Below are 21,232 nucleotides of genomic sequence, written 5' to 3'. Positions count from 1 at the left end.
TCACCATCTACAAGGCACAAGTCAAGAGTGTGATGGAATGTTCTCCACTTGCCTGGATGAGTGCAGCTCTAACAACACTCAAGAAGCTCGACACTATCCAGGACAAAGCAGCCCACTTGATTGGCACCCAATCCACCACCTTCAACATTCATTACCTTCACCACTGACGCACAGTGGCAGCAATGCATGCTGTAAATGGTACACACTGCATCAACCCGCCAAGGCACCTTCAACAGCACCGTCCAAATACACAACCTCTACCACCTAGAAGAACAAGGGCAGCAGATACATGGGAACACCTCCACCTGCAAGTTCCCCTCCAAGTCACACAACACCTTGACTTGAGACAATATCACCGTTCCTTCACTATTTCTGACTCAAAATCTCTTCCTAACAGCACTGAGGGTGTACCTACACCGCATAGACTACAGCAGTTCAAGAAGGCAGCTCACCACCACCTTCTCAAGGACAATTAGGGCTGGACAACATATGCTTGACTGGGAGACAATGTGAGCACAGGAGTGGTGGGGGAACAGGGCTTGCTGCGAGTTAAGACACAGGTAGCAGAGTTTTGGGTGCCCTTAAATTTACAGAGGGTAGAATAGGGGAAACCACCCAGGAGTGGATTGCAATAATTGAGTCTAGAAGTAATGAAACATAAAGGAGATTTGCAGCAGCAGATGAGATAATACAGGGCCGAAGAACAATCCAGGGGGTTACCATTGATCAGAAACTGAACTAGACCAGCCATATACCAGCCAGCAAAGCCCATGTTCTGTGAGAGAATCAATAAAAAATGTTGGGTGATGTTACGAAGGTGGTCAAAGCGATGGCATGAATAGCAGGTGGGAAACTCATCTCGGGATCAAACGTGACACCACATTTTGAACGGACTGACATAATCTCAGATTGTTGCCAGGGAGAAATGGAGTCAGTAGCTAGGGAAAGGTTACGGAACAGGATTTCTGTCCACGTCAGATACATGCTATCCATGTCTGTTTTATCTGTAGGCAATCGATTGTATAAGACACTAGTTAGGCTTCATCTGGAGTACTGCATCCAGTTCTGGGTGCCATACTTGAGGAAGGATGTGAAGGCATTGGAGAGACTACAGTGGAGATTCACAAGAATGATTGCAGGGATAAAGAACTGTAGCTATGAGGATAGATTGGAGAGGTTGGGGAAAGCAAGGCCGAGAGGAGACTTGATAGAGGTATTCAAAATCCTGAGGGGTAAGGACAGGGTAAATAGTGAGAAATTGTTCTCACTCAAGAGAGCATCAAGAACTCGAGGGCACAGATTCAAAATAATTGGCAAAAGGAGTAAGAGTGATCAGATGAATTTTTTTTCAGAGGGTGATTGGAGTCTACAACAAACTTCCTGAGGGCAGTAGAGACAGATTTGATCAAGGTATTCAAAAGGGAGTTGGACTGCTACCTGGAAAGAATGTGCTATGTCATGTGATAAGGCAAGGGAGTGGGTCTAGGTAGAATGCTCTTTCAGAGAGCCAGTGCAGACTCCATGGGACGAATGGCCTCCTTCTGCACTGCAAAGATTCCGTGATTCAAATGTAGCTCTGAGGCTGCCAAATCCACAACAATGATGGCAAGCGCTGCTCAAGCTCCCAAACCCAGAGCCATGACGCCATTTCCTGTACACAGTTGTCCAGGACATGAGAAATGCTTTCCATGGGACTGAGGAACATAGAACTTAGGAGCAAGAGTAGGCCATTTGGCCCTTTGTGTCTGCTCCACCATTCGATAAGATCATTGCTGATCTGATTGTGGCCTCAACTCCACTTTCCTTTCTTGCACCATTACCAGCCCCCTCCACTGCTCTCTGGGAAAGAGAATTCCACAGACTACAAATATATCTGTGCATATCCATATATTTATCCCACCATTAGCCCGGCTCACCAAGGCCCCTCACTCCAGAATTCCTAAATCCCTGCTTTTTGGTGAAGTCTTTGATCACCCCTCCTGATCCCGTGCAACCATTTTCTTCATTTTGCCTCTATGAAGCTGCTTATTATAAAATAAAAAAAGAAAATAAAAAAAACAAAAACAGAATTACCTGGAAAAACTCAGCAAGTCTGGCAGCATCTAGTTCTGTTGGAGGGTCATGGGGACGCGAAACGTCAACTCTTTTCTTCTCCGCCGATGCTGCCAGACCTGCTGAGTTTTTCCAGGTAATTCTGTTTTTGTTTTGGATTTCCAGCACTGAACTCCTTAACATGAAGAAGGGGGTTGTTCAGAATAATCAGGGGAATGTTCCACCTCGGCCACATTTACGGTTCCACCCCCTTTACCGTAATTTCCAGACATCGGCGCAGCAGCCCCTGACGTCAAGTATCCCCGCCCGCCTCCGCGCGCTCACACCCCCTTACCGCGCGCATGCGCAGCCACGCTCTCCCGGCGGGCTCGACCCAAGATGGCGGAGCAGGCGGTGAAGGTGGAGGCCGGAGGCGGCGGGGAGGGAGTGGTCGACAGGCAGCACCTAGTAAACGGCGGCCCGGAGGATAAGGAGGAGGAGGTGGCTGAGGAGAACGCCAAGAAGAAAAGGAAGAAGAAGAGAAAGGGGAAGAGTGGTAAGGAGGAGGGGAGAGGGTAGGCCCAAGTCCGGGGCAGGGGGAGAGGTAGAAGACCCGGTTTGCCGGCTGGAAATCAGGCTAAAGGTCTCGGTACAGGACAGAAACACCCCCAGACCGTGTCAGGAGCTGGGGCTTAATCTCCCTCATGGCTTCCCCTTCGCCTCCCTGGCTGCTCCCTTGCCCGTGTTGGGCCCTGGCTGCCCCCTTGCCCCTGTTTGGCCCCCGGGGCGCCCCCTTGCCCCTGTTGGGCCCCCGGGGCGCCCCCCCCCCTTGCCCCTGTTGGGCCCCCGGGGCGCCCCCCCCCCCTTGCCCCTGTTGGGCCCCCGGGGCGCCCCCCTTGCCCCTGTTGGGCCCCCGGGGCGCCCCCCCCTTGCCCCTGTTGGGCCCCTGGGGCACCCCCCCCTTGCCCCTGTTGGGCCCCCGGGGCGCCCCCCCTTGCCCCTGTTGGGCCCCCGGGGCGCCCCCCCTTGCCCCTGTTGGGCCCCCGGGGCGCCCCCCCTTGCCCCTGTTGGGCCCCCGGGGCGCCCCCCCTTGCCCCTGTTGGGCCCCCGGGGCGCCCCCCCTTGCCCCTGTTGGGCCCCCGGGGCGCCCCCCCTTGCCCCTGTTGGGCCCCCCCTTGCCCCTGTTGGGCCCCCGGGGCGCCCCCCCCCTTGCCCCTGTTGGGGCGCGCCCCCTTGCCCCGTTGGGCCCCCGGGGCGCCCCCCCCCTTGCCCCGTTGGGCCCCCGGGGCGCCCCCCCTTGCCCCTGTTGGGCCCCCGGGGCGCCCCCCCCTTGCCCCTGTTGGGGCGCGCCCCCTTGCCCCTGTTGGGCCCCCGGCTGTTCCCCCCCACCACCGGCTCGCGTTAAGCCCCTTCGGCCGCCCACTTTAAACCCCTCCTCCTGCCCTCTCCCTGGCCCATGCTACAACCCATGCCAGGTTTTAACCCTGCCCCTGCCGTTCCCTCCCTGCCCATAATGGTAATGTCACTGGTCTACTAATCTAATGGCTGAGACCAATGCTCCAGGGACATGGATTTAACTCCCATCAGCTGGTGGAATTTCAATTCAGTAACAAATTAAATTAATTCAAAAAAATCTGGAATTGCTCATCACTCATCAATTGTTGTAAAAACCTGTCTGGTTCACTAAGGTCCCTTAGGGACAGAAATCTGCCATCCTTACCTGGTCTGGCCTACATGTGACGCAAGACCGACAGCAATGTGGTTGACTCGTAACTGCTCTCATGGGCAATTAGGGTGGGCAATAAACATTTGCCTTGCCAGCGATGCCTGCATCCTTTGAGAGAATTAACATAAAACATTCCCCTGCCTTTCCCTCCCCCACCTTATTCTCCCTCATTTAATTCCCTTTCACCCCCCCAATCCCCACCCCCCACCCTCGACCAGCTCTATTGAGCCTGCGCAGCACCCCTTCCAAGGCCAGTATAATTCAAAACAAAAACAAAAATACCTGGAAAAACTCAGCAGGTCTGGCAGCATCTACGGAGAGGAACACAGTTAATGTTTTGAGTCTGAATGACCCTTCAACAGAACTAAGTAAAAATAGAAGAGAGGTGAAATATAAGCTGGGTTAAGGGTGGATGGGACAGGTAGAGCTGGATAGAGGGCCAGTGATAGGTGGAGATAGCCAAAAGATGTCACAGATAAAAGGACAAAGAGGTGTTGAAGGTGGTGATATTATCTAAGGAATGTGCTAATTAAGGGTAGAAAGCAGGACAAGCAAGGTACAGATAGCCTAGTGGGGGTGGGGTGAAGGAATCAAAAAAGGCTAAAAGGTAGAGATAAAACAATGGAAAGGAAATACACTTGAAAATAATGGAAATAGGTGGGAAAAGAAAAATCTATATAAATTATTGGAAAAAAAAAGGGGGATCGGAAAGGGGGTGGGGATGGAGGAGAGAGTTCACGATCTAAAATTGTTGAACTCAATATTCAGTCCGGGAGGCTGTAAAGTGCCTAGTCAGAAAATGAGGTGCTGTTCCTCCAGTTTGCGTTGAGCTTCACTGGAACAATGCAACAAGCCAAGGATGGACATGTGGGCATGAGAGCAGGGTGGAGTGTTGAAATGGCAAGCGACAGGGAGGTCTGGGTAATGCTTGTGGACAGACTGAAGGTGTTCTGCAAAGCGGTCGCCCAGTCTGCGTTTGGTCTCTCCAATGTAGAGGAAACCGCGTTGGGAGTAACGAATGCAGTAGACTAAATTGAGGGAAGTGCAAGTGAAATGCTGCTTCACTTGAAAGGAGTGTTTGGGCCCTTGGACGGTGAGGAGAGGGGAAGTAAAGTGTTGCACCTGCTGTGGTTGCATAGGAAGGTGCCGTAGGAGGGGGTTGAGGTGTAGGGGGTGATGGAGGAGTGGACCAGGGTGTCCCAGGGTGAACAATCCCTGCGGAATGCTGCCGGGAGGGGGGGGGGTGAAGGGAAGATGTGTTTGGTGGTGGCATCATGCTGGAGTTGGCGGAAATGGCGGAGGATGATCCTTTGAATGCGGAGGCTGGTGGGGTGATAAGTGAGGACAAGGGGGACCCTATCATGTTTCTGGGAGGGAGAGGAAGGTGTGAGGGTGGATGCGCGGAAGATGGGTCGGACACAGTTGAGGGCCCTGTCAACTACCGTGGGTGGAAAACCTTGGTTAGGGAAGACATGTCAGAGAAACTGTTTTTGAAAGTGGCATCATCAGAACAGATGCGACGGAGGCAAAGGAATTGAGAGAATGGGATGGAGTCCTTACAGGAGGTGGGGTGTGAGGAGCTGTAGTTGAGGTAGCCGTGGGAGTCGGTAGGCTTGTAATGGATATTGGTGGACAGTTTATCACCAGAAATTGAGACAGAGAGGTCAAGGAAGGGAAAGGAAGTGTCAGAGATGGACCATGTGAAAATGATGGAGGGGTGGAAATTGGAAGCAAAATTAATAAATTTTTCCAGGTCCATACGAGAGCATGAAGCAGCACCGAAGTAATCATCGATGTACCGGAGAAAGAGTTGTGGGAGGAGGCCGGAGTAGGACTGGAACAAGGAATGTTCCACATACACCATAAAGAGACAGGCATAGCTGGGGCCCATGTGGGTACCCATAGCCACACCTTTTATTTGGAGGAAGTGAGAAGAGTGAGAACAAGTTCAGCCAGACGGAGGAGAGTAGTGGTGGATGGGGATTGTTCGGGCCTCTGTTCGAGGAAGAAGCGGAGAGTCTTCAGACCATCCCGGTGGGGGATGGAGGTGTAGAGGGATTGGGCGTCCATGGTGAAGAGGAGGCGGTTGGGGCCAGGGAACTGGAAATTGTTGATATGATGTAGGGTGTCAGAGGAATCATGGATGTGATTCATCCTGAGTTATGATCCCCGCATGTAAGCATAGCACTCTGCCGGGGTCTGACTGAGGCCAGTGCCAGAGAAGCAGAACTTCCTCAGTTCTCTATTTCAGCTCTCGAGATGACATTCAATCTTTGATTACTTTCTTCATCTGAGCAAGTTGCTTCATTTAATATCAATAATATTTATACACATTCACAGAGAGAAAGTTTTGTCAGAATTTTTATTGCAGCTCGGATTGTAATTCCAAATAGATGTGATCTGCTTGCTTTCTAACCCAGAATGCATGTTCAGAAACCCCAGTCTTAGAAATTTAAAATGTAAAGGAATGAAGGAAAATCTTGGATATCAGTTCCCTTTCTAGTGCTAACAGACTATATTCCAGTTAACTAAAGGAAGAGGGAAGAAAGACACATTTATATGGGCCTTTCACAGCACCACTGAAGTACTTTTCGAGAAATTGTCACAGTTGTAACAGAAGGAAACTGAATTTTTCGAATTGTTCTGTTAGTTCACTTTATTACAGAAGTGTTTGTTGTTCAGTGAAACTATGGTGTTACAGAAACTATATCAAGAAGCATACAATATTCAAGTTTGAGAATTCTGAATTGCTCACTTATCAGAAAACAAAATGTAGCTGGGTATGCTTATGAATCTTCACTTTCTAATCAAGTGGTTATATTTTTCAATTTTTGTTCAGTTATAAAGTGCTTGATGCCAAATTTGCTGCAGTACTGTAATTCTAAACGCACATCCCATGTTTTTTAGGCATTGACCTGTAAAGAAAAGGAGAGCCACTTTGTGTAGAAACATTGTTTTAAAATATAAATCCAAATACAGGTGTTTACAGAGGCAAACATGTTTCAAATTTCATCCAAGGAGCTGTTTATTCTATTTTCACTGTCCTAAGGTGGTATAAGGGAAAGTATCTACATTAAATATGAATATCTGTCTTTTAAAATATGAATATCTGTATATTTACTTGCGTCAGGCACCCTCATGATGATATATGCTTTAAATTGCTGGCTAGATGCAGCCAAGAAATTTCTAGATGACAAGACCCAAGCACTATTTGGTTCCCTTCTGGTAGTTTCATAATACAACAATAATGGAGTTGTTTGCTAATCACAGCAATTAATCTCTAACCATTAGTCTACAACAGCCACAGACATGAGACAAGGAATCTCCTGTGGTGAAGAGCTTTGGAGACGATAGATTCAAAATCACCTGTTTGTCCCAATTATGCTGGACTTAGTACATATCAAGCCTCAAACTAGTCTATCCCAAAATGTTATTTTCTAAATGGAATCTATTTAATTTACTTTTGAAAGATCCAGTACTATCATCTTCTGTTGTCGTCTTAGGGAGCGTGTTTCCTAAATTGAGCACAAGGTGAAACTATTTGTGAAGGTCTGTATAATCCATCCCTTTAAAATCCAAACAACAACATTCATATCATCTCTCAACCTTCTCTTTCGCAGTGAACATGCCCAGTTTGCATGATCTCTCACCGCTGGGGATCAGAAGGGAAGTAGGTTTTCCCTAAAAGAAGATGGATTCCACTATGTGCCACATGTTATACCCTGAACATTTTCCATGCAGGGACGACAGACACAATTATGTATGGAGATATTCCCCTTTATAATATCTAGGATTATGAAACAATGTGGCTTTGCAATAAACAGACGGGTATACTCTGGGATCTCCCTCAGTCGGTATCGTGTTTGATCCTTTAAAACTGAATTGTCTAAATAAAAAAAGCTGTAGCTGCTTAGTTATGTTTAATTACACCAGCTTGTTAGTAAATGATTCCCCTACAGTTCAGCAATAAAAGGATAATTCCTCAGTGAGAATCTCTAGCATAACTGCAGTGTCAACATGGCCTGACATCAGCTGCGACTGGTTGTCTACAGGGTTGGGTTATGCCAATAGGTTTGCATAAACTTGTCTTGTATTCCCTTGAGTCTCGAAGGTTAAGAATGATCTAACCAAAGTGTTTGTAATGATAATGGAAATCAATTAGGTTGGTGCAGAGAAACTATTTCCTCTGATGGAGAATCTAGAACAAGTGAGCATGGTCTTAAGGTTATAACTAACAGATGAAATGGTCGTTACTCAGTTGTCTACCTGAACCACATCAAGTGATAATGAGGCAGACGGACAAAAACTCGGTTAAACATTTTAAGGAGCTTCTTAAAGGAAAGAGATATAGAGGGCCTGGCAGGTTTAAGGAGGGAATTCCAGAGTTTAGGGTCAAGTTGCTGAAGGGATGGCCACCAATGATGGAGCAATTAAAATGGAGGGTGTTCAAGAGGCCAGTATAAGAGGAATACAGCTATCCCAAAGGGTTGTGGGACTGGAGGACATCAGAGTTGGAGGGTGTGGCAATGGAGGGATTTGAAACAAGGAAGAGAACATGGCTTGGTGTTAGGGCATCACACAGAGTTTTGGATGACCTCAAGTTTATGGAGAGTAGAATGTGGGAAACCAGCCAGAAATGCAATGGAGTAGTCTAGTCTAGAGGTAACAAATGAGGGTTTCACCAGCAGATGAACCAAGATGGTTGCGAAGTTTGGCGATGTTATGGAGTTGGAAATCAGCAGTCTTAATGATGGCACGAGAGCTCATCTTGGGATCAAATGTAACACCAAGGTCGTGAACAAACAGGCTTGTTCTCAGACTGTTGCCCAGGTGAGAGATGAAGTCAGTAGCGAGGGAACAGAGTTTGGAGCGGTGACCGAGAAGCAATGGCTTCAGTCTTGCCAGTATTTATTTGGAGGAAATTTCTGTTCATCCAGCACTGGATGTCAGATAAGCAGTATGACAATTTAGTAACAGTGGGGAGGAGTTGAGAGAAGTGGTGAGGTAGAGCTGGGTGTTATCATTGTACAAGTGAAAACTAACACTGCTTTTGGATGATGCTGAAGAGGGGCAGCCTGTATATGAGAAATAGGGGGCCAGGGATTGATCCTTGGGGAACACCAGAGGTAATAGTGCAGGAGCAGGAAGTGAAGTCATTGCAAATGATATTCTTGCTATGATTATTTAGATAAGAAAGGAACCACGTGAGAGCAGCCCCAGCCAGTTGGACGACAGTGAGAAGTGTTAGGGGAGGTTGGTATGGTCAACCATGTCAAAAGCTTCAGACAATTCGAGGACGAGGAGAAGGGAAAGTTTGCCTTTGTCCCAGTCACATAGGATATCATCAGGGCTGTTTGATAAGAGCCATTTCATTAATAATCCTTAATGTAATTAATATCATTTGTTGCTTCGAGGCAACCTTGAGTGAACATTTTGTGTAGACCAGTACCCCATCCCTGGGGACACTGATTAGGGGACAGTGAATTATGAATCAATTTCCCTTTTCCTCATGTCACGGGAAACACAGTTATGCACAACCTCTTGCTCGTAAGTTCCTTCTAATCTGTAGTTATCAGATGTAAATGTGCAGTGGGGACAGAAGTAAATGGAATGTGCCTGTATTTAGTGTTGTCTGCAGGCATCAGATGTCTTCAGTTCAGCACTTACAGTTTATAGTAGCTCTGTAATTTAACATTTGAAACTTATTCTCTGAAGGGCCGCAAAATGAATGTGAAAAAGAATCTGCAGGAGTTGATGATGTAGCAAAACAGCTGGAAAAGCAGGTCCTTGAGGACAAGGAGAAAGAGGAAGATGGGGAAGAAGGCAAGTAGACTGTTGAACGAAAGGAATTTCTGCGCAGAATGTTTTAGTTACACTAAAAAGTACACTTGTTGATTAAAACCTTTTTACCCAACAGAAGGAGATGGTGAAGGAGAAAGTTCCGCAGCCAAAAAAAAGAAGAAAAAGAAAAAGAAGAAAGGACGTGAGTGGGCTTTGAACATCCTGAGAAAGTTCAGGTTCACAGGGCTCTAAACAGTGTCTCAAGTGAATAAATACATAGAAATACACAGCACAGAAACAGGCCATTCAGCCAAACAACCCATGTTGGCATTTATGCTCCACTTGAACCCTCTCCAGTCTTTCCTCATTTAACTCTATCAGTATAACCCTCTTTCTTTCTCCCTCATATGCTAATCATACCGCCCCTTAAATAGATGTACTACTCGCCTCAACTATTCCCCATGGTAGCGAATTCCTCATTCTCACCACACTCTTTTTGAGTAGAAAAGTTCTGAATTTCTCGTTTCATTTCTTGGGCACACCTATTTGCTCTTCCTGGAAACTGTAAGCGCACTCAGAGCCTCCCCTATCAAAACCTTTCACAATTTTAACGGCCTTTATTAGTCACCCCAAACTTCTCTTTTGAAAAGAAGGACCCGGCTTGTTCACCCTTTCCGAATGGATAAAACCTTGCATTTCTTGTATCACTCTTGTAAATCTTTTTTGCATTCTCTCCAGTGTCTCTACGTCCTTTTTATAAATTCATATCCACAACTGTAGACAGTATTCCAAGTGTGGTGTAACCAGGATACAAGTTTAGCATAGCTTCTTTAGTTTTTAATTCCATTCCTCTAGAAATAAATGCTAGTGCTTAGTTTTTTTTTAAAATGGCCTTTGTGTTTAGATTCTTATTTTCCAAGTAATGTGTGTATTTATTTTCCTTAACAAAATATAACATCTCACATTCAATGTTCCCTTTAAAATTTAGTAGTTGTGTGTGATGCCTTTAAATTTTTTAGTGTGGCCGCTCACTTTTTACTTACTTCAGGGGAAGGCCTGTGTGGTGCCTTGCAGGCTGCTATGTGACCATGCATCCATGTAGCTTTGTGACCACATTGCTCACGTTTATCTCTTCCGTGAAATTCATTTGCCAATTATATTGCCATTCTGCATGTTTATTAATGTTGTCTTGTAATTTGATGCAGTCCTGTTCAGTATTGACTCACTCCTCTCCCCTACCACTAATTTGGCGTCAGCTACAAATTTAGAAATCGTGTTTTTGATTCCAACATCTAAATCGCTAATATAAATTGTGAACAGCACTGATCCTTGTGGGGTTCCACTTCCCACCTTTTGCCATTCTGTGTTGCTACACTTGATCCCTAATCTCTGCTTCCTGTCTAGCAATCCATTCTGCTACTTGGCCCCTAAATATGCAAGATCTGACCTTATTCATAGTCTATCATAAGGCCTCTAATCAAAGGGCTTTTAAATATCGAAATAATATGCATCTACTGCATTACCCTTGTTTATTACAATGAGGTTAATCAAGAAGAATTTCTTTGAAAATCCTAGCTGACTATTCATTATTTCTGTATTCTAGAGGTTTTTCTGTTTTCTCTTTTAGTGGCATTTCCATTATCTTTCCTGGTCTATGGTTTCCTGGATTGTCAGTGGTTTAGATGAAGCGATAGAGAGCCGTATGTTCAACTTTTCTGATGAAAGTGAGTTAGGTGCCTGGAGTGTAAATGGAAGCAGAAAATTGCAAAGGGACATTGCTTGATTAAGTGAATGGGTAAAAGATGGAGTTCAGTGTGGGGAAGTGTGAGGTCATCTACTTCGGACCTAAGAAAGATAAGTCAGAGAACTTTCTAAATAGTGAGAAGCTAGGGATTGTGGAGGAGCAGAGAGATTTAGGGATCCAAGTAGAGAAATCATTAAAAATTGGTGGTTGGCACAAAAATAGCTTCAAAGGCTAATGGAATGTTGACCTTTATCTCAAGGGGCCTTGAATACAAAGGAATTAACGTTAGACAAAACTTTGGTTAAACCCCATCGGGAGTACTATGTTCAATTCTGGGACCTGCCCCTCAAGAAGATTGTAATGGTCTTGGATATGGGGCTGTTCAGATTCACACGAATGATACTTGTATTAAAAGGGTTAAATAATGAGGACAGGTTGTAAAAATCAAGCCTGGATTATAGAAGATTGAGGGGTAATCTCATTTCAGGTGTTAAGATGGTTAAAGGATTTGATCAAAGCAGTTAGAGGAAGCTATTTCCTTTGGTTGATGAGTCAGATAAGGGGACATAACCGTAAAATGTAAGCAAGGCCATTCAGGGTGGATCAAGAAACACTTTTCCACACAAAGGATAGTGGAACTTTGGAATTCTCTCAGAAAAGCTGCTGAGACTGGTGGCTTATTGAAAATTTCAAAACTGAAATTTTCAAGTTTTTGTTAAGATTTTTAAAATTCTTTCACAGGGTGTGGGCATCGCTGGCTAGGTTAGCATTTATTGCACATCCCTATTTGCCCTTCTGATGGCGGCATAGAGCAGTCTTTTTAAACTGTTAAAAGTCCATGTGGTGTAGCAATACCCACAGTGCTGTTAGAAAGGGAACTCCAGGATTTTGACCCAGCAACAGTGAAAGGAACGGCGATATATTTCCAAGTCGAGATGTTGTGTGGCTTGGGAGGGGAACTTGCAGATGGTGGTGTACCCATGTGCTGCTGCCCTTGTCCTTTTAGGTGGTAGAGGCTGTGGGTTTGGAAGGTGCTGTCGAAAGATCCTTGGTGATTTGCTGCAGTGCATCTTGTACATGCTACACGGTGCTGCTGCTGAGAGTTGGTGGTGAATGGGTTGCCAATCCAGTGGGCTGCTTTGTCCTAGATGGTGTCGAGCTTCTTGAGTGTTGTTGGAGCTGCACTCATCCAGGCAAGTGGAGAGTATTCCAACACTCTCCTGACTTGTGGCTTGTAGATGTGGACAAGCTTTGGGGAGTCAGGAGGTGAGTTACTTTCCACAGGATTCCTAGCCTCTGACCTGCTCTTGTAGCCACAGTGTTTGTATGGCTGATCCAATTCAGCTTCTGGTCAATGGTAACCCCACCCCGGATGTTGATAGCAGGGGATTCAGTACCGGTAATGCCATTGAATGTCATGGGGAGATGGTTCTGTCTTGTTGGAGATTGTTACTCCCTGGCACTTGAAAGGTGTGAATTTTACTTGCCAATTATCAGCCCAAGCTTTTAAGGTTTGTGGATATGGTGGGCAGGTGAAGTTCAAATACAAACCAACCATGATCATATTAAGTGACAGAGCAAGTCTGAAGGGCTAAATGACCTTCTGTTCCTCTGATATGAGACAGATTTTAATGCAACTTGGTGTTTTATACAATGGTTAACCTGTGTCTTAATATGCTTTTATCTGTGAACAGCAAAAGTTCAGACAGATCCTCCTTCCATTCCGATTTGTGAGCTGTTCCCTTCTGGCATATTTCTTAAAGGGCAAGAATGTGAATATCCACCTTTACAGGATGGGTAAGTTCTTCATCCAGATACTAATGTGTCTCTATATAATTCTATATATATATTGAAATTAGGCAACTTTTCCCTCTCCTCTTGCTTTTACTCCAGATGTGTTCTAGATCAGAAAATGCTGTTTGATTTTTTTTCCCAGGTGTTTGGTACTATATGAAAGTAGTGGCCATTCTTCACTATAAACTACAAAGAAAAGACAATTTGATCCTCATATTTTGTACTGGAGGATGTTGTATTGTTGGCTTCAATAGCATTGCATAGTCATTGCTATTGAATCTATGAGAGGTAAAAGGGACATTCTTGAATGGCACCATCAAATGAGGGGTGTTACTACTTGGAATACTTGTAGCCCCAGGTCAGGTATAACATGGTTAGACACAGTTTAAAACTCCTCGACTCTGCATCAATATTGTCTTTGAACTTCAACTTCACATAATCATGCTGCAATGCAATGTGAAATGCTTCTATTCCTCATCCTTTGGGCACTGTCTGACTAGAGGGTGCTTGCTTATGTAGGCAAAGCTTAGAAGGAGCTGGACCATGATCTTCACACACATGTTATCAAAACTCCATGGACAGCAGGGATAAAAGAATGTTATGCCATCACTGTATTTGAACTTTTAAGAATATTAATTCTGGAATAGAAAATTCTATGTCATTTGGAAAAAAACACACATTTGTTGATGTCTATGGCTCCATGAAAATAGCAGTAAATCTACAGTGAAATCAGTACAAGTTAAAATTGGTGTTTTGAGCCCTCTTATTAGCTTTACCAATAAATTTATTTGAATAAATTTTGTTCAGTTAATTGTCTTGTTTTTGCCCTTGTATGAACAAACAACTATCTGGAAGCATTAATTATGGCAAATTTAAACTAGTTTCTGATAGAACAAAGCCTTTCCAAAAGTAGTTGTGAAGGGTGTGGTAAATTCATTGTCTGGAATATAAATTGAAGCTCCAAAGAATGTATCACCTCTATTTGGTGACCCCTGTCAAGGTTCATTTATTGGAGTTTTGCAATATCACCTTATCTTTAGTTAAGCAAGTGATCATAGTGCTGGTCACTGCATTGAGACCAAACACTTTAAGGCCAAGTCATAAAACCTGCTTAACGGAATTACAAGTCTTGAAATGATTTGCAATTGGACAATAGTTTTTCATAGTGATGAAAGTTAAGGATCAAAATGGCAATTTTAATTTGCCAGTTGAAATTTTTTGTATATTTCTTTCTCATAATTTGTAGTTTAGCCTGAAATAAATATTGATATTTTCTGCCTACTGGAGAGATGAAGGTTGAACTGAACATTCACCCCGTACTTGGTATAACCAATAGTGAAGGAGGGGCAGTAAGCATAAAGTGAAATTTCAGTTCAGAAAAGGGATAATCATGAGTAAAGAGTGTTTGGAAGCAGCTTAATGTATAATAAAGGGATATTAGTTTTAATATCTCTTGACCTTCCTTATAAGTTGGCCTGTTCTGTTAGGATCAATAATCTTTATTCTCTTCCCCCTCACCACCACCTGGCATTCAGACGTACATCTGCTTGGCGCATGACTAGCGAAGAGAAGAAAGTGTTAAACCAAGCCAGTGAGGAGATCTGGAGCGATTTCAGACAAGCAGCTGAAGCACACAGACAAGTGCGCAAGTATGTGAGAAGCTGGCTCAAGCCAGGCATGACCATGATTGAGATCTGGTAAGTGAAAAATCCTGCCATTATTTATAAGCAGTGGGTACAGTAGTGTATGGCTATGTTACTAGCCTAGTAATCCAAAAAGCATGTGTTCAAATTCCACCAAGGCAGTTTGAGACCTTGAATTTCTTTTTTTTTAATGATAGTAAGAATGAGTGTGAAGCTGTCAGAATTCTCATATAGACTTAACTGGTTCAATAAAATCCTTTGGGGAAGGAAAGCTGTCATCATCTGCTGCCCTTTCTGGAGATACTCCCATTCCAAGAATGAAATGTAAAAGAAACTGTTAGCCCTTCTGTTTTTCTTATTTGGAGCAGGAAGGGTGAGTGCCTGATCTCTTGTCCAGTCACTAATTGACTGCTAATGATGATGCAGTCGCAAAGGACAAAATCTGTAAAGCAGAATGCTCCGTCGTACTGATCTCTATCTAGATCATCGTGGAACGCCGATATGGACATGGTTATTCTTTCTGATTTTGCCAAATAATTTTTTTTAAATAATTATAAAGATTATTAACAATGTATAAGGTTGGGACTTTAGTGAGGAGGAAATGTACAGCTGGCAGTGTGTAAACTTCATATGTTATTGCTTTTGCTTTTAACCTAGGTTGAATGTATGCTTCATGTTCCATCTAATAGGGTATGGTAGCATAGTGCTAATGTTACTGAACCAGTAATCGAGAGGCCCAAACTAATGATCCTGAGACTTAAGTTCAAATCCAACCATGTCTACTGGGAATTTAAATTCAATTAATAAAGAAAACTCGAGTGAAACGTTCGTATCTGCAACAGTGACCATGAAACTATTGAATGGCTGTTAAAAAAACTCATCTGCCAGCAACCTGAAATAAAAGTAGAACATGCTAGACACACAGCAGGTCCATCAGGATTTGAAAAAAGATGTGACAGGCTGATCCTTTACCCTTGAAACTGGTGAAAGATTTTTTTGTAGCTTAACCCAATGACCTTTCTAACCCAATAAAATCAGTGCAGCCTATGAAGTTACTGATAACGTGGTGCAAGCTTGCTGTGTGATACCTTTACATGCCAGGAGGAAAGAATAACAACCAGCTTTCATTTTACAGTGAAAAGCTGGAAGACTGTTCCCGTAAGTTGATCAAGGAGAACGGATTGAGTGCGGGCCTGGCATTTCCGACGGGTTGTTCCCTCAACAACTGTGCAGCTCACTACACACCGAATGCAGGAGACCCAACAGTGCTCCAGTACGATGATGTTTGCAAAATTGACTTTGGAACCCACATCAATGGTTGGCCAGATTTGATTTTAGGCTGGACTTTCTGAAATGTTTCAAATCTGTTTGGATTTTATTTCAGTCGATGCTTAATTTGACTTATCTCCTCCACAGGCCATATTATTGATTGTGCTTTCACGGTCGCATTTAACCCCAAATATGACAGGCTTATTGAAGCTGTTAAAGATGCTACTAATACTGGTATCAAGGTAAGCTAGAAATATCAATTTTGTAATAAAATAAAAGTTGGAATAAAATAAAAGCTGGAATTGAAGTCAAAAAGAGAATGTGCTTGGTAAGTACAGGTCAGTAATACTTCGGACATGAGCCCTTTGTCGGAACTGGATGAGTGCCCTGAACCTGTAACATTAACTGCTCTGTTCTCTCCAATGGTGCTGACTAATCTGTTGAGTGTTTTCCAATATTGTGTTTGTGATTAAGTTAAAAATATATTTAACCCATTATCCACAACCAATAGAATGCTTCTTATGCCCCAGCTGAGAGCAGCTAACATTGGCATATAGCTGGGACCTTCCCAATATTAATGTGTTGAAGGGCATTTGTCACTTTGCTCACCTTGTTGTGGAGATATGATTTTACATTGTCATGGTGTTGGTAGCCATGTTTTCATTAAATAATGACCAATTGTAGTGAGACTTGCAAACTTAAATGCTGGTACAGTGGCTTATTAACCTGACCAGAGTTTCAGATGTTAGTAAATTGGGAACCTAGATAGAATATCCCAAAAAATTGAAATAATTTACATTTTAGCAAAAGTTGTAGTTCAGATTAAATATTGTCTTTCACAAGTCAGGTGTGCCAACCTGGATCAGTTGGTAACATTGCCAGTTGTCACAAAAGATATGAAGTCCGTCCAAGTTCATCAGTAGGAAATGAGTTTGACTCCCAGTCCCGGGGTCATGCATATAACCTGGGCCGACGGTCCGGTTTTGAAGGAGTGCAGCACAGTTGAAGATACCATCTGCCCAGCACAGAACTAGAAGCATCACACAACAAAACACATTTTCCTGAGAGACTGGCTAACTCCTTTCACATTTCCAAAGCAGTTCAACCATCCCTTCAATGCCTACACAGCATCATTCCCAACAGCATAGCTACTTTTTACCAAATGACTTGCAAATGATATTTGGTGAGAATGAAAAACTGAGGTTTGATATTTAACAATCAACCCTTTTTTTGTGAAAACAAGGCAGAAAAATATCCCATTGTGTTAGAGCAAGGACTGAAAGCATGAAACACTCTTCAGAACATGTTTATTAATTTGACATCTCAAACCATAAACTGTATAAAATGCACATGAAAGGCTGTGGGAAGGCCCTATCATTGGATTGGGGTTGGACTGTGGTTGGGAAAGCTGGATTATGCCACATTCCTGTGGGCTACTGCACTTTACCTAATCGGTCTGTAAAGTGGCACAGGCCATTCTGTGACCCAAGGCTCTCATTTGATCGAAATAGATGTTTTTGTCTGTCATTCGAATCTGGATGTGTTCTTTACTTTAGAATGCAGGAATTGATGTTCGCCTTTGTGACATTGGTGAATCCATCCAGGAAGTCATGGAGTCCTATGAAGTTGAAATTGATGGCAAAACATACCAAGGTATCAGCTGTTTAGATTGCATTGGAGCATTGTGTTTCCCCTTTGTCCATCTCCTGGTCAGGTGCACTCAGCATTTGCAGCACTCCTGTTGTCAGCTCATCTCAACTCAAACATGGAAGCTATGGGTCTGTGTAGTTTGGAAACTCTGTCTTTAACCAGCTGAGCCCTCACTGAGCTCCTTGATCAAGGTTTCATTTGTATTCTGGAATTGACCACTCATTGCATTCAAGGATCTGGCATGTTGCCATAGTGAAGGCTATCTAGATGTGTTAAAGTGTGCATCCCTGTTCCAAACTCCATTCCAACCAGCTCCATCCCTCTCCCTGGCAACATTCTGAGATTAATCCAACCTATTTGCACCCTTGGTGTCACATTTGATCCCAGTGTGAGCTTCTGACTTCTTACATATGCCATCTCTAAGATCACCTGCTTCCAACTCCTTAACATTGCTCAACTTTGACTCTGTCTCAGCTCATCTGCTGCTGAATCCTCATTTCTGCCTTCATTACCTGTAGATTCAATTATTTCAATGCATTCCTGACTGTTCTCCCACATTTTACCTTCTGCAAATCTGAGGTCATCCAAAATTCTGCTACCCATAAACTTGCAGCAAGTCCTGGTCTCCTACCATCCCTGTGTTCACTGACCTACATTGGTGCCTGATCAGGGGACATCTTGATGTTAAAATACTCAGGAGTTTTCAAATCCCTCCAGGGCCTCACCCCTCCCTACTTCTGTAAGCTGCAGCACCACAACACTCAAGATATCTGCACTCCTCTAATTCTGGTCTCTTGTGCATTCCCAATCATAATTGCTCCACCATTGGCTATGCCTTCAGTTACCTGGGCCCTCAGCGCTGGAATGCCCTCCCTTCACCTCTACCTTGCTTTCCTCCTTTAAGACATTCCTTAAAAACCCACTTCTTTGACCAAGCTTGTGATCAGCTGACCTGATCTCCTCCTGTGGCTTTGTGTCATATTTTGTTTTATAATGCTCCAATGAAGCACCTTGGGTGTTTTATTGCATTAAACATGCTATATAAGTTATCTATAAAGTATATCCTCATGTGTGCCTTCTGAAAAGTTTGACTGATTTATATCTCAACAGTAAAACCAATCCGCAACTTAAATGGACACTCCATTGGGCAGTACAGGATACACGCAGGGAAAACAGTTCCAATTGTTAAAGGTGGAGAAGCAACCAGGATGGAGGTAAAGGACAATAAGTTCAGTTCGTTCTTCAATTTCTCAACCTATCACAGAGGCTGTGTCTGCAATGAAATCTTGGGAAAATCACTGTCTTTCCTTCCTGTGCTTTGAAGTCTACTTCAATGTTGATCAGTTCTTTTCCTAGTCACCTTCAGAATCGCCTGTTAGGTGCAGAAAGTAGTAGACTTGCACCCCTTTTTATTTCCCAAAATGGCTGAGATCCATACATCCTAGAGAAACATGTCATTCAATTATGTGTCATGTCTTATAGTCTTTTGTGCATCACATTGCTGCCCCAGCAGGCCTAACATTGTGTGCACTGAAGGTTCTTCACTGAGTGAAAGGGGAAGTTGAGATTTAAAGATTTGGCCGTTGTCTCCCTGTTTCTCATTTAGGAAGGCGAGGTGTATGCAATAGAGACTTTTGGCAGCACAGGGAAAGGAGTTGTTCATGATGACATGGACTGTTCACACTATATGAAGAATTTTGACGTTGGCCATGTACCAATAAGGTAAGTGTATAAATGTTTTGGAGCAGATGATCAGTAGAGATGAGATTTGTATTTTCAACACAATTGTTTTAATTCCAGCCCAAACATCTTCAGCTGCCTCAGCAATGATCTTCCTTCCATCATAAGGTCAGAAGTGGGGATGTTCGCTGATGATTGCACAATGTTCAACATCATTTGCGACTCCTCAGATACTGAAGCAGTCCTTGTCCAAATGTAGCAAAACCTGGACAATATCCAGGCTTGGGCTGACAAATGGCAAGTAATATTCATGTCGTGCAAGTGCCAGGCAATGACTTTCTTCAACAAGAGAGAATCTAACCATCTGCCCGTGACATTCAATGGCATTACCATTGCTGAATCACTCACTGTCAACAGGGGCGTGGTTACTATGACCAGAAACTAAACTGGACCAGCCATGTAAATACTGTAGATCCAAGAGCAGGTCAGAGGCTGGGAGTTCTGCAGTGAATAACTCACTGCCTGACACCCCCAAAGCCAGTCCACCATCTACAAGGCACAAGTCAGGAGTGTGATGGAATACTCCCCACTTGCCTGGCTGAGTGCAGCTCCAACAACACTCGAAGCTCAACACCATCCAGGACAAAGCAGCCCACTTGATTGGTACCCCATCCACAAAAATTCAGCAACAAACAGTAGCCGAGAGAGTAACAACAATCATTTAAAATTTTCCTTTCTCTAATTTAGTTCCAAGCCTTTTTTTCTCTGGTTTGGGTTTCAAAGGAAGCATATCACATGAACCAAAAAGATTCCGGTTCTCACTTTTTATTAATTCTACTTTGAACAGTTACAGGTAGAGTTTCTGCTTTGGTGCAATCAGCGATGAGCACAATCTGCACCAGTTGAGGTGCTTTTCTTGCCCCACCCCACCCCACACTGCACCGAGTTACCGCTCAAACACACTTCACAATCGCTGAATATGAAATCTGTCATGAACCGGTGTAATCAGGCAGCATTTTAGAATGTCATCTGGGTTAATAATACTGAATGATTGCTTCAGCCTTGACCAGCAATCCATTTTTAACTATTGACAAATGCAGGTTCCTTATTAGATTAATTGTTGTTTTCCCCTTATGCTGATATTCTTGCGACTGTCCTGATGAGTGCAAGACGAAAAGTGAGTACTCAAGTTCTGTACTACCAAACAACTAGATAAATTAATGTTTGTCGTGCTGTATTTCTCTAGGCTTCCACGAGCAAAACATCTCCTAAATGTTATCAATGAGAACTTTGGGACCCTTGCTTTCTGCCGCCGATGGCTAGATCGTTTGGGTGAGAGCAAATACCTCATGGCCTTGAAGAATCTGTGTGATCTGGGTATAGTGGACCCATACCCTCCGCTGTGTGATATCAAAGGCTCGTATACGGCACAGTTCGAGCACACCATCCTGCTTCGCCCAACGTGTAAAGAAGTTGTGAGCCGTGGGGACGATTACTGAGCGCATCCATCGTTTGACTTTGCTGTGATGAGAGAGGCTGTGAATGGTTCCACCTGCATCGTTCTACCAGTTTGTTTTAGTATGGACCGGGTTTATGTTTGCCATGTTTGAGGGTGACAATAGGGAGGAGAGATTGTATTTCCACCTACCACAAAAATTTTTAATAAAAGGTTTCTGATGTCTAGGAACTTTTTTTATGTTGATGGGACTTTCTCCTTACGTTTACCCGCTGATGGATTAATATAGAACATAACTAAGTACTGGCACCTCCAAGTGGATTGTGATATCCCCCCACAAAATTGTCTGCTGCTGGATTAATGCAGAAAGTCTAATCGGGTACTGACAGTTCAGGAGCATGGAGTGCTGCTTGCTGTAAAATAAAAAGTAAATAAATGCACCTCCTATACGAAGAGTT

General features: G+C 43.8%; 1 protein-coding gene across 1 annotated transcript; it reads left to right on the top strand.

The window, feature by feature from the left end:
• Positions 1-2,403: 2,403 nt before the first annotated feature.
• metap2a (methionyl aminopeptidase 2a) lies at positions 2,404-20,999 on the top strand. Its single transcript, XM_041202803.1, has 11 exons — positions 2,404-2,587; positions 9,473-9,580; positions 9,675-9,740; positions 12,977-13,079; positions 14,612-14,773; positions 15,855-16,036; positions 16,136-16,230; positions 17,545-17,641; positions 18,749-18,852; positions 19,245-19,360; positions 20,565-20,999. The coding sequence occupies exons 1-11, from the start codon at positions 2,431-2,433 to the stop codon at positions 20,815-20,817; spliced, it is 1,443 nt and encodes a 480-aa protein (XP_041058737.1). The 5' UTR covers positions 2,404-2,430; the 3' UTR covers positions 20,818-20,999.
• Positions 21,000-21,232: the final 233 nt, after the last annotated feature.

Source organism: Carcharodon carcharias, chromosome 13, assembly GCF_017639515.1.
Source record: "Carcharodon carcharias isolate sCarCar2 chromosome 13, sCarCar2.pri, whole genome shotgun sequence".
In the NCBI taxonomy this organism is placed as follows: domain Eukaryota; kingdom Metazoa; phylum Chordata; class Chondrichthyes; order Lamniformes; family Lamnidae; genus Carcharodon; species Carcharodon carcharias.
This window is presented reverse-complemented; position numbering and strand designations above follow the sequence as displayed.

What these genes read in the sequence shown, in the direction of transcription:
- metap2a (XM_041202803.1), top strand. Translation starts at nt 2,431, where the DNA reads ATGGCGGAGCAGGCGGTGAAGGTGGAGGCCGGAGGCGGCGGGGAGGGA. An exon ending in TATCCACCTTTACAGGATGG is followed by an intron (nt 13,080 to 14,611) that starts GTAAGTTCTTCA and finishes CCTGGCATTCAG; the next exon opens with ACGTACATCTGCTTGGCGCA. An exon ending in CTTTGGAACCCACATCAATG is followed by an intron (nt 16,037 to 16,135) that starts GTTGGCCAGATT and finishes TCTCCTCCACAG; the next exon opens with GCCATATTATTGATTGTGCT.